General features: G+C 50.3%; 1 protein-coding gene across 1 annotated transcript in view; it reads left to right on the plus strand.

Moving 5' to 3' along the window:
• The window catches only part of ADAR (adenosine deaminase, RNA specific), a 43079-nt gene that overhangs the window by 27071 nt on the left and 3038 nt on the right, over positions 1-12970 (plus strand). Inside the window, 13 exon segments of the mRNA XM_021089756.1 lie at positions 768-951; positions 1443-1591; positions 2173-2317; positions 2451-2641; positions 7233-7380; positions 7718-7790; positions 7793-7888; positions 8142-8235; positions 9494-9616; positions 9919-10052; positions 11729-11911; positions 12375-12487; positions 12820-12947. Coding sequence (XP_020945415.1) covers positions 768-951; positions 1443-1591; positions 2173-2317; positions 2451-2641; positions 7233-7380; positions 7718-7790; positions 7793-7888; positions 8142-8235; positions 9494-9616; positions 9919-10052; positions 11729-11911; positions 12375-12487; positions 12820-12947 — 1761 coding nt within the window.

A 12970-nucleotide genomic window follows, 5' to 3' on the forward strand; every position in this document is an offset into this window, starting at 1 on the left:
GACCCAGGAAATAAGAAATTTGACCTACTTTTCTAAATGAAATCCCAGATTGAGCAAAGAGCCGAACACATTTGAAAGCTTGAACAAAGGCGTTCTAAGCTAAGTCCAGAGGCCTAGAGCAAATGCTTTTTGGTTCTCTGCATAACGAGGGGAAGTTCCCTTCATCTCGGGCATGAGATGGGTAGAGCTATAGGATGACTCAGAACAAACTGGAAGAGTGGTGTGTGTGTCTGAGGGTAGGCTGGGGACAAAAACAGACCCCCAGGAGTGACAGGTGTCTGATCCCCATAGGTGTCTGGGGAGTGTGAGACCGTGCTGTGAGAAGCCTTCGCTTTATTTAGGAACTGCCCCTGAGGTGGCCAGTCTGCCACCACTGCTTTAGCATAAAGGCTTTTTGGTTGCTAACAAGACTCTACTGGTGATTTTGGCTCATCTTTTTTTTTTTTTTTTTTTTTTTGCGCAGACTTGCTCTTAATTCTTTGCTAAAAGATGGTAGGTTTCCCTTGAGCTAGCTTCACATCGTCCATGGCTGTGTTTTGTTTGCTCTAACGAGCTTTGGAGAGAGAGTCACTGGCTGCTTTGTTTCTCAAAAGTAGGAACAGGCTGAGCCTCCAGAGGGACAGGAGTCCCTTGGCCTACCCTCCATCTCCTCCGCAAGTCAGCAAGCCCCTTAGCGTAGCAGGAAATTCCAGGGTGAAGATCTCTTTGGAGAGGGCAGAAGGGATGGCCTAGACTAGTGTTCACACATCTAATCACTTTCCATCAAGATTTAAATTCCAAGTTGTCATCAATGGCCGAGAGTTTCCCCCAGCTGAAGCTGGCAGCAAGAAAGTGGCCAAGCAGGATGCAGCCATGAAAGCCATGACAGTTCTGCTTGAGGAAGCAAGAGCCCAGGACGGTGGAAGATCAGAAGACGCATACTTCTCTTCCTCGGAGAAGGAGTCCCAGAAGGTAGGTGTCCTGCCCTCTGGGAGGACATCAGTTCCCGCTCCGCGTCTGTGAAGTAGCAGGCCTTGACCCTCTTGAGACCGTCTCCGCCGGCTCAGCCGAGTCTGTCTCAGGGTCAGCTTCCTCCTCTCCCCGCCACCCCACCTCGCCAGCCCAGCATTCCTCCTCTCACACCCAGCTCCCCGCCTCCCCCAGCCTAACCGCAGCTGCAGAATTTCAGAGCTGAAAGAGACATTCAGAATTATTGAGTCGAATCTCCTCTCTTGGCAGATAAGAAATGAGACCAAGAACATGTACCTAACTGAGCCTTCCCGCAAGGCCTAGAAAATCCCCGCACCCCTCCTCCTGTAGAAGTAGCCAGCCCCAAACGTGCAGCTGACCGAGGGAGAGCCTCCCGTCCCCGTGCCCTCTGCTGTGATGGACTAGCCAATGTTTTCTCAGTTTGGTTTCTTTTTGTTTTCTGTTTTTGTTTTTCTGTCTCTCATCTTCTCCAGACCGCAGAGTCCCAGACTACCACCCCTTCAGCAACATCCTTCCTTTCTGGGAAGAACCCCGTCACTACACTGCTTGAGTGTGTGCACAAGTTGGGGAGCTCCTGTGAATTCCGCCTCCTATCCAGAGAAGGCCCTGCCCATGACCCCAAGTACATCTCTTGTATCATGTATCTCTGCTGAGGTTTTCTCAAAAAGAGAGAGAGATACATTTTCCTCCTTGCCTCCTCAGAGATGGCAGATTATTTCACTGAGCAATCACTCCTGTTACCAGTATGGCAAATAGGGGGCCTTGAGAGCATGGTTGCTGCTTGTGGAGCAGAGAATCTGGGATTAGGAATCCAAAGGGCAAGGCAGGGACCGAGCACAAGGGAGATACACGGCTTGGAGGTTACTGGTGGTGGGACTAAAAGGTGCCAGACCTGGGCGCACCTGAGAAGCTCTCTGCTCTGAGGCTCTGCAGACCTACAGGTTCAAGAGAAGGGTTCCTGGAGGAGGTAAAATGAGGTTGATGCGTAAATGCCGAGTAGGGGTCAGCCAGGCTAAGAGAGGCTGGGGGCAGGAGGAGGGGTAAGGCACCGGCTCTTCAAGGCAGGAGTGACTGCGTGAGCCAAGGCACAAAGGCGATGTGTGCGAGGCAATTTCCAGGCGTAAAGGATGACGACCTGACAAAGGCTAGGTGGAAGCTCTTCCCTCAAAACCAGTTTAATCCTCTCCTTTCATCTCCTGTCAGGTTCCAGTACTGCGTTGCAATGGGAACCCATACTTTCCCCACCGCCAGCGCCCCCAGCAAGAAGGCGGCAAAGCAGTTGGCTGCTGAGGAGGCCATGAAGGCCCTGCACCGGGAGGCCACCAGCTCGCTGTCTTCCGATAACCAGGTGGGGCCATTTTCTACTCACAAGGTACAGGTCATTTTTCAGCAACCGAGCGGCTCAGGATTAGCCATGAGGGGCCTCAGAGTTTGCATTAAAGTGGGCATGGGTCCTCTTTCTCTGGTTGCGTCTCCTCTAGCCTGGAAGCACAAACTCGGAATCATTCGATAACCTGGAATCCATGATGCCCAACAAGGTCAGGAGGGTTGGCGAGCTCGTCCGATACCTGAACACCAACCCCGTGGGCGGCCTGTTAGAGTACGCCCGCTCCCATGGTTTTGCTGCTGAGTTCAAGTTGGTCGACCAGTCCGGACCGCCTCACGAGCCCAAGTGAGTGTTCCCGTCCTGGCTGCAGGACTGTCGCCTGTGTCACGGGGCAGGGACAGCCTGTGATCCAGGAGAGAAAGCATGTGCGTTAGCTGTGAGTGCCAGGAGGGACCCGTTGAGGGGACGAAGCCCAGCCCTGTCCCCTGGGCCTCAGAGAAGACACTGGATCACTCTGGAGTCACTCTTCCAGTGAATGTGATCCTTTTGAATTTCATAAAATCAGTTTTAATTTTTTAAAGGAATGTATGTATGTATGTATATATATATATATATATATATATACACACATATAAAAACACACACATATATATATACATAGACAATCAGTGGCTGATTGAAAAAAATGTGCCATGAAAAGTCTCCTTTCTATCTCAGACTCCCCAGACTCATACCACTACCAGTTTCTTGAGTCCTTCCAGAAATTTCCATGCAAATATGAGCACACTTTCCTTTCTCTTTGTTTTTTTAAACAAAGTAAATATATATCATATCTTCGATTCTTGACCTTGACTCCTCTACTTACCAGTGTGTCTTAGAGTTTATTTCAGATCAGCACGTAGCAATCTCCTAGCCTCCTGCGCATAGCGACATGATGCTTCTTTGATAGATGCTTACAGTTTTTTAACCTGCTTTGTCAAATAAGAGATATAAAAAGCCTTTTCCAAAACGAACACCCAGCTACCTATCGCCTCATTTAAGAACGAGACTGTTGCTCTTACGGTTTGAAGCCCCCACCTTGCATCATTTATTTCACCAACTTCCGGTGACATGCAGGTTGGCTTTGGTCTCAGAAGCACTCCTGCAGTGAACATCTTCGTACATGGCTCTGCTCATATGTGCCAACCTGTCTATGGGATAAATTTTCAGGAGTGGAATTGCTGGGCCATGAGTCATGCACCTTGTAAGTTTTTTAATAGGTAATAGACTACGCACAATTTTCAAAAAATAATATTCAGATGAGTTCCCGCTGTGACACAATGGGACCAGCGGCATCTTGGGAGCACTGGGACACAGGTTTCATTCCCCAGCCCAGCACAGTGGGTTAAGGATCCAGTGTTGCCACAGCTGTGGCTTAGTGACTATGGCTTGGATCTGATCCCTGGCCCAGGAACTCTGTGTGCTGTTGGGTGGCCAAAAATGAGAAGAAGGAAAAAAAAATCAAAACCATAAAAAGTTTATTCTCTCTTTAACTCAGCTCTCACCTACACACACACACACACACACACACACACACCCCCAACATACCAACATGTAATAACTTTATGTTAAGATGTAGCCTTCCAAAGTATCTTTATATGAATACAGGCAAGTATATCCCCCCCTTTTGTTACACAGAAATACTTACACGCATTGATCTCTAGCTTGCTTTTTTACACATAATGGTGTTATCTTGGAGAGTTTTTCATGTTACTTATATTCGTATATAGCTGCAAAGTATAGTGTTCCGGTGTCCGGCTTTAGCAGGATTTATTTATTGATGAACACTTGGGTTGCTTTCAGACTTTTGCTACTCTAAACTGTGCTGCAATGAATAACATGTATCTGAGCTAAGACCTTAGGGATGATTAAAAGAGAAAGGGAAGATGCTAAGCCCAGGAGATAGTACCCTGAGTCCACAGAGCTGGCGATGGGCTGCAGGAAGCCCGTGTGGGTGGAGCAGGGAGCCCAAGGGAGGCCCGATGCCACATGAGACTGGAGAGGGACCTTGTGGACCATGTCGTGCTCCTGCCCCACGAGCAGCGGAGAGCCACTGAGGGATTTTAAGTAAGGGAATATCACTTGCCTTCCACCCCATTTTTTGCCCTCTTCCCAGCATTTTTTTCCTACTATATCTGTATACTGAATTCTCCTTCCTACTCGAAGAAAACCATTTTAGACCTTTGCCCCTGTTTTCAGATTTCCACCAAAATGCCTCTTTCTCACTGTAAACAGATGACCTTCCTTCACACTTAATTGAGAAATTAACAGTGATCATGACAAATACCTTCCCTTCCCATCACCAACTCCGCCTTCCCACCTGCAGCTGTCCTTCCTCCCTCCCCTGTGCCCGGGATCCTCTTCCCTCTCATCTCCTCCCTCAGGTATCTTCGTTTCTCATCATCAGTTGCTCTTGCTGTCAGATATTCCCATCAGCCCGCAGACATGCCTGTGCCCATCTTCTAAAACCTTCCCTTGACCCCCAATTCCCTCCAGGTACCACCTCATCTCTGCTCCCGTCACAGCCAAACCTCTCAAAAGAATTGTCTATACGCAGTGTTTTTTTATTGTCTTCACTTCCTTAACTCATCCCAGTTGGGCTTTGGTCCCCAGCATCCCACTAAAAAGGCCAGATGTGGTTACCGAGCCCTTGAAATGTGGCTGATACGACCAAGGAACTGAATTATTAGTTGTACGGAATTTTAATTAAAGTTAACAGCCTCTTGTGGCCAGTGGCTGTCATACTGGGCAGTGCAGCTTTAATGGATTCTGATTGTACAATTAACAAACTTAATTGTGTGTGTGTGTGCATACACACACATAGACATATTGTATATGTTTTCTGTATATGTATGTCTATGTGCATAAGTGTTCATATTCTTTTTCACTCATATAAAACACTTAAGAAATTCTCCTGGATCTCAGGTAAAGATCCTACATGGTTTGGCCCCATCCCCTCTCTCCAACATCTTTTCCTTCACTGACCTTTAGCTCACTGGCTTGCACAAACCTTTTGGTATCATCAAAGAAAGGGGCAAAGGCATTCAGATGCTTAGGATAAGCAAGGAATAGTAAGACGCTTGGGATTGTTGAACGTAAAGATTGATTCCTTTTATTGCCTGGACTGATTGATACTGGTTTATATGCAATTGGATTATCCAGGCTGGGTTCCCCAAAGCAGATTAAGATCTGGTTGAGCAGAGTTTCCATCGTGGCTCAGTGGTTAACGAATCCAACTAGGAACCATGAGGTTGCAGGTTCGATCCCTGGCCTGCTCAGTGGGTGAAGGATCCTGCGTTGTCGTGAGCTGTGGTGTAGGTCGCAGACACGCTCGGATCCTGTGTTGCTGTGGCTGTGGCATAGGCCGGCGGCTACAGCTCCAATTCGACCCCTAGCCTGGGAACCTCCATATGCGCAGGTGCGGCCCTAAAAAAGATCAAAAAAAAAAAAAAAAAAAAAGATCTGATTGAAGGAGTTCCCGCTGTGGCTCAGCAGGTTAAGAACCCAGCTAGTTTCCTTGAGGACACAGGTTCGATCTCTGGCTTTTATCAGTGTGTTAAGGTTCAGCGTTGCTGCAAGCTGGACTGTAGGTTGCAGATGCAGCTTGGATCCAGAGTTGCTGTGGCAGTGGTGTAGGCCGGCAGCTGTAGCTCTGATTTGATCCTAGGGAGCCTGGGAACCTCTATATGTCACAGGCATGGCCCTAAAATTAAAAATAATAATAATAATAAAATCTGGTTGAAAGCTGGGATTCATAAAACCTTGTCTGGTAGCTGCCCAAACTATTTTGCTCCATCCTGCTCTTCTCTCTGTTTCATGGAGAGCCCCAGCCAGGGAGGGAGGGGGACCCCAGGCGCCCCCAGTTGGTGCCTGCCTCTCTGCTCCACCTGCACGCTTTCCCGCTGGCAGAGCTCACGGCCCAGATGCACTCCCCTTGCCTTTAGCCACTGCAAGCCCTCTAGGAATCGAAAAATAACCTCCTCATAAAAATGTGGTTCCCTGATCTAAGGCGGACCTTGCCTCTCTGACCTCTCCAGGGTAAGTCCTCTTGAGCTAATCAGGAGATGAATGAGGAAATGGAATCAAGTACTTACAAAATCAGACAGCTTTACAGGAACAGTGATTCAAGGAGGGAGAAAATGATTCCTTCTCCTATCTGCATAGGTTAAGAAGACAGTCCACCTGTGGTGTTAGCATTTCTTTTTTTTTTTTTGTCTTTTTGCCTTTTCTAGGGCCGCTTCCCGCAGCATATGGAGGTCCCAGGCTAGGGGCTAATCAGAGCTGTAGCTGCCAGCCTACGCCAGAGCCACAGGAATGCGGGATCTGACCACGTCTGCGACCTGCACAGCTCACAGCAACGCCAGATCGTTAACCTACTGAGCAAGGCCAGGGATAAAACCTGCAACCTCATGGTTCCTAGTCGGTTTCGTTAACCACTGCGCCACGACAGGAACTCCGCGTTTCTTTAAACCCTAATACTTGCTAAAACTTCTTTAGAGTAAAGACAGGCCTAGAGCCTTTATAGGCAATAATATCTTGTCAGAATTTAACAAGTTTTAATCACACTCAGTTTTATAGCCACCTTCCATGTATGACACATGATACTGGTTTTTCATTTACAGTAGTGATAGAAGTGTTCTTTTTGAGTGTGTTTACATTTGAAAAGAGTCCATTGAGAGAAAAATATTAAGTGATGGCCCAAGTGATACCCAGGTCTAGCAGAAATCACACTGTGATTCACTAATGTCCAAACTCTGGGAAGCGCTGTGTTGGAAACTGTGAAGAGTGGTGGGGCCACGTGTTGGCAAAACTGGCCACAACTCGAATAAAGTCCCTTTCCGAATAGCTGTCGCAGTCAGGCGCAAGTCTCATTCCCCCCCTGCTTCTCCTCCCCAAGGTTCGTTTACCAAGCAAAAGTTGGGGGTCGCTGGTTCCCAGCCGTCTGCGCACACAGCAAGAAGCAAGGCAAGCAGGAAGCTGCAGATGCGGCCCTCCGCGTCTTGATTGGGGAGAACGAGAAGGCTGAGCGCATGGGTTTCACAGAGGTAACCCCAGTGACAGGGGCCAGTCTCAGAAGAACTATGCTCCTCCTCTCAAGGTCCCCAGAAGCACAGCCAAAGACAGTTAAGACGTCTACTTTTGGTGCTCTCTTTTTTGGGGGTCCTGCTAACTCCTGTCTGGGTGGAGTCAGCTCTTGCTATCATGTGAACTATTCCTAGGCTTTCGTGTTAGCTTAAATAGAACACAGAACTGGGACACTAGATGTGAGAGGGGGAAAGATGACCCACAAATCGCGTAGAATGTCATGGCCCTGCCCACTCGGAAGCATTGGCGGATGCAGCCAAGGCTCCGTGGCCCTGATGTGGCCTCTTGTCCCTACAGCTTCCTCTCACGGGCAGCACCTTCCACGACCAGATAGCCATGCTGAGCCACCGGTGCTTCAATGCCCTCACCAACAGTTTCAACCCTCCTTGCTTGGCCGAAAGATCCTGGCTGCCATTATCATGAAGAAAGACTCTGAAGACCTGGGTGTCGTGGTCAGCTTGGGGACGGGTAAGTGGGCTCTGGCATGCACTCCCCTGGAAGCGCCTCCGAGGTCCCAGGTGGCTGCCTCTGCCTTTAGTTCATCTCAGCTGCCGTTAATTCAGCGGGGAATGAGTTCCCGTCTCCTGGGGAAGGGAATACAGGAGTCAGGATCTGATAAGTTGAGGCGGTTCGCCTTCAGGCTTTCAGAACAAACAGCCTCTACCCGCTTCATCATCGTTTTCCTTTGGAAGTTTCACGTTGGCTTTAAATACCTTCCCAGGGAATCGCTGTGTGAAAGGAGATTCTCTGAGCCTCAAGGGAGAGACGGTCAATGACTGCCATGCAGAGATCATCTCGCGGAGAGGCTTCATCAGGTGAGCCCGGCGCAGAGCGGGGTGGCTCTGCCACCCACCTGACCTGCGCTACGAGGCGTCAGCCTTTGCCTCGCCCGCCCATTCGAACCTGTCCTACGATCAGTCCCTTCTATGACCCGGCTGCACCCACTACGCACCTGCTGTTTATGTTTAAGTCACTCATTTCCTGCTAACACCACCTCGAGTCCTTTCTTATTTTTATTTCTTTGTCCTTTTTCTTTTCTTTTTAGGCCCGCATCTGTGGCATATGGAGGACCCAGGCTGGGAGTTGAATCAGAGCTGTAGCCGCCAGCCTACGCCACAGCCACAGCCACGCCAGATCCGAGCCACGTCTTTGACCTACCCAGCTCATAACGCCAGATCCTTAACCCACTGAGTGAAGCCAGGATCGAACCCGCATCCTCATGGGTACTAGTTGGGTTCGTTAACTGCTGAGCCACGACAGGAACTCCCACAAGCCCTTTTTTAAGAATTACCTTTGATCTTCAGGGTTGTGGGAATGAGGAAGCCTTCCATTCCCATATGAGGAGCTATAAACAACCCCTGTCCTGCCGGCTTTCTCCTCAGTTCACTATTCTTTTAATTTATGAAGGGAGAGAAGCAACAGCTTCCTATGGTCCTTGAGCCAATTTGTTCTACCCTAGAATCCTTGTAGCTGCCAGAGCAAGGAGCTCTTGGCAGAAACAGAACTTACGTAAAAGGCCAACTTAGCTTTAAGAAATGCCGAGGTCTGGAGTTCCTGTTGTGGCCCAGCGGTAACAAACCAGACTAGTATCCATGAGGATGTGGGTTCGATCCCTGGCCTTGCTCAGTGGGTTAAGTATCTGGCGTTGCTGCAAGCTGCAGTATAGGTGCAGATGCAGCTCAGATCTGGTGTTGCTGTGGCCGTGGTGTAGGCTGGCAGTTACAGCTCAGATTCAACGCTGGCCTGGGAACCTCCATATGCCACAGGTGTGGCCCTTAAAAAAAAAAATTAAAAAAAAAATGTTGAGGTCTCCCATGGAGAATTTCCCACTATCTCTTTCACCTGAGAAACCATCTGCTCCAATAAGCTTTTTCCTTACTTGGGATCAGACTATAGAAGCAACTCTTATTCCCAGAATCAGGCTTTTTTTTTTTTTTTTTCCCCTGCACCCATGGCACACCAAAAAGTTTCTGGGCCAGGGATCGAACTTGCCACAGCAGTTGGGTCATTAACCCATTGAGCCACCAGGGAACTCCTCAAGCCTGTCTTTTTAACCAGACTTTCTTCTTGTAGGTTTCTGTACAGCGAGTTAATGAAATACAATCCCCACACCGCGAAGGATAGCATATTTGAGCCCGCTAGGGGAGGAGAAAAGCTCCAAATAAAAAAGACCGTGTCCTTCCATCTCTATATCAGGTCAGTAGAGTCTGCGTTGCCACCAGAGCCGGCCGTGCCGGGCTTCCAGAGTTGAGTATCTGACTGCTTTCTTGGTCCCCAAATCAGAGCCTGTTCGACGGGCCACACTCACCTCTGCGTTTGAGGTCCACGCCCTGGTTTGGGATAACTCGCATACAGTTCTGCCCACTCCAGTAGCCCGTGGTAGGCTTCAGAAAAAAAAAAAATCCGTGCTTCCCCTGCATCGCTCTGTTCTTGAGCCTCAGGACATTGGAGAGATGTATCTGCACAGCTGGGTTTGAGCAGATGCCCCTGTTTTGCAGCACGGCCCCATGTGGGGATGGTGCCCTCTTTGACAAGTCCTGCAGCGACCGGGCTGTGGAGAGCACAGACTCCCGCCACTACCCTGTCTTTGAGAACCCCAAGCAAGGCAAGCTCCGCACCAAGGTAGAGAACGGTGAGTGTCACGTCCTCCCTCTCCCAGAGAGGCTCTGCCAAGCCCCGGGCCCAGCCAGGGCACGGCTGCCGGGTTTGTGCCATTGGTTGCTGGGGTACTCGGCTCTTGTTCACAGGGAGAGGGAGGACCCAGGTGGGGGAAGAGCTGTAGGAAGATCAGGATTCCATTTTGAATTAGGTAGCTAAGGGGGGCCCCCAAATCAAATAGGAGCCAAGCAGAGGCACCCACGGAGAGCTCAGAGGAAAGGGCTAGCTGGAAGCAGGAGTCTGAGAGTCCTCCTCCTGGGGTTGGTCTTTGAAGCCCTGGAAATGGAGATGACACCTCAGGAAAGGCTGGAAAGAAAAAGACGTGGAACCCAAGCCCTGAGGATTTGGTAGGAGGGCGCCAAGTGCCCCGTCTCCCATCTCATTGGCGCTGATTCTACGCCACGCCTGCCCCCTCTTCCTCCTCCACTGTCCCCTGATGTCTCCTTATTGTCTCCTCACGTCCACTCCTCGTCCCTCAAGGTCATTCTTGTATAGTCGTCAGAGGGATCCTCAGACGAAAAATCAGGTCCTGTCACTACACTGCTCAAAACCCAAGTGTGAACACAGAGCTACCACATGACCCAGCAGTTCACTCCCAGGTACATCCACAAGAGAAGGGAAAATATACGTCCACCCAAAACCCAAGACACGAATGTTCCTAGCAACACGGTTCAGAATAGCCTAGAAGTGGAGACACCCCCAGCGTCCATCGGCTGATGAACGGATACGCAAAATGAGCTATATCCAAACAGCAGGGTATTATTCGTCCATAGAAAGGAATGGAGCACGGGTAACAGATGACATGCGGCAACACGGATGCGCCTGGGAAACATCATAGGGAGAGGAGCTGGTCCCAAATGATCACGAAGTACCTGATGCCACTGATAGGAAATGTATCGGACGGGCAAATCTATAGCAAGGGAAAGTAAATTCGTGGCCGGCTGGGGCTGGCGAGGAGGGGGTCGGGGAATGGGGAGTGACCGCTGGGGGACAGGAGGTTTCTTTGGGGTGATGAAGTGTTCTCAAGTCTGCGGTGGTGGTGGTGGTTTGCACAACTCTGGGACTGCACTGCAAATCATTGAATTCTATGCTTTCAATGGGCGGATTGTATCTCAGAAAAGCTTACTAAAAACAAAAACCCCACCACCCTAGAGTGGTTTCCCACTGCACTCGTCGTAAAAGCAAAACCTGCCACTCTCCTGCGCTTCAGCCACACTGGCTCTTTGTCAGCTCCCTCGACAGCCAATGCCTTGCCGCCGCAGGGCCTTTGCTGATGCTGTTCTCTGTGTGTGCAGCACTCCTTCTCAGCAGTTCCTTCGCCTCTCAGCCCCCGGACAGTCGTTTCCCAGCAGGTTCCCCCGGCCATCCCTCCATCATAGCTCTCTCAGGGCCATCTAGAATGTTTAATGTGTGTTGGTTTCTTGAGCATCTGTTCCATTCCCTTTTTATCCCCCCATCCCTGTAAACCTTCTAGGAAGGCAAGGATCTTACTTGGTTTTGTTCACCATTGTTTCCTAGCACCTAACGTAGTGCCCAGCACATAGTAGGTGCCATGACATGCATGAACAGGTGAGTGAGTCGCCTCTGGCCCGTGCTGGGGAGAGGCTTAGTCCAGTGGCGCCTGGAGCTCTGACCCACCTCTCTCACCAGGGGAAGGCACCATCCCAGTGGAGTCCAGTGACATTGTGCCCACGTGGGACGGCATTCGGCTGGGAGAGAGACTCCGCACCATGTCCTGTAGTGACAAAATCCTGCGCTGGAACGTGCTCGGCCTGCAGGGGGCGCTGTTGACCCACTTCCTGCAGCCGGTGTATCTCAAATCCGTGACACTGGGTGAGGACCTCTCTTGGAAGGTCATTCTGGTGCCCACATCCCAGCCACCCGCATGCTTCATTGTTCACCTGATGTCTCCCCGTTGCAAAGTGTGCTCAGCTCAACGGTGAATAATTGACTCTGAGTGTCCAGTTGGCTGTGATTGGAAGGTTGGTTTAGTCAGCGAGCCTAAGTAATGACGTGCCAGGCAAGTCCTTCCAAGACGAGTCAAAGAAACACAGCAGCTTAAAACTGCAGTGTCTGAGTTCCCTTGCTCTCCTCAGCCCTTGGCCTTCCCTGGAACCTTACATGTTGTGCTGAAATGTTTGCTGATCCCTGGGCAGCCACGGTCAGACAGTGATTCCTAACTAGGGAGCTGATTCCATCCCCGTCTCTGTCTGTGCCTTCACACTCCCCACACACCTCTGCCACTTCACAGCTTCTGGTGCAAACACAGGGGTGTGTGTTTCTTTTTCATACCCAGGTTACCTTTTCAGCCAAGGGCATCTGACCCGTGCCATCTGCTGCCGAGTGACAAGAGATGGGAGCGCCTTTGAGAACGGACTCCGGTACCCCTTTATCGTCAACCACCCCAAGGTGCTCTCACCCCGTCCATTTTTCCCTTGACATGTGCTCCTTTTCCAGTAATGCTGTCAGTGGAGCAAAAGCCTGTGGGCAACGGGACCCTTAGGTGGTCTCCCCAGAACCCATCCTCTCCTCCACCAAGGGCTTTCCTTCTCTTAGTCTGGAATTCATTTGACTGGACGTCAGCTTCTTACACCTGAGGTTTAGCCACACAGAATCCTGGAGGTGGGGGGGCGCGGGTCATGACCCCACACTCCCGCCTTCCTGCGAGCCTCGAGGCCCTGTTTCAGAAGCTTTTCCCTGACAGGTTTCCATCTTTCTCCCACCGCTCCTGGAATTCCTAGGTTGGCCGAGTCAGCGTATATGATTCCAAAAGGCAGTCGGGAAAGACCAAGGAGACGAGCGTCAACTGGTGTTTGGCCGATGGCTACGACCTGGAGATCCTAGACGGGACCAGAGGCACCGTGGACGGGTAAGGAGCCGGGGAGTGTCCTG

The sequence above is a fragment of the Sus scrofa genome, chromosome 4 (assembly GCF_000003025.6).
Source record: "Sus scrofa isolate TJ Tabasco breed Duroc chromosome 4, Sscrofa11.1, whole genome shotgun sequence".
Taxonomy (NCBI): domain Eukaryota; kingdom Metazoa; phylum Chordata; class Mammalia; order Artiodactyla; family Suidae; genus Sus; species Sus scrofa.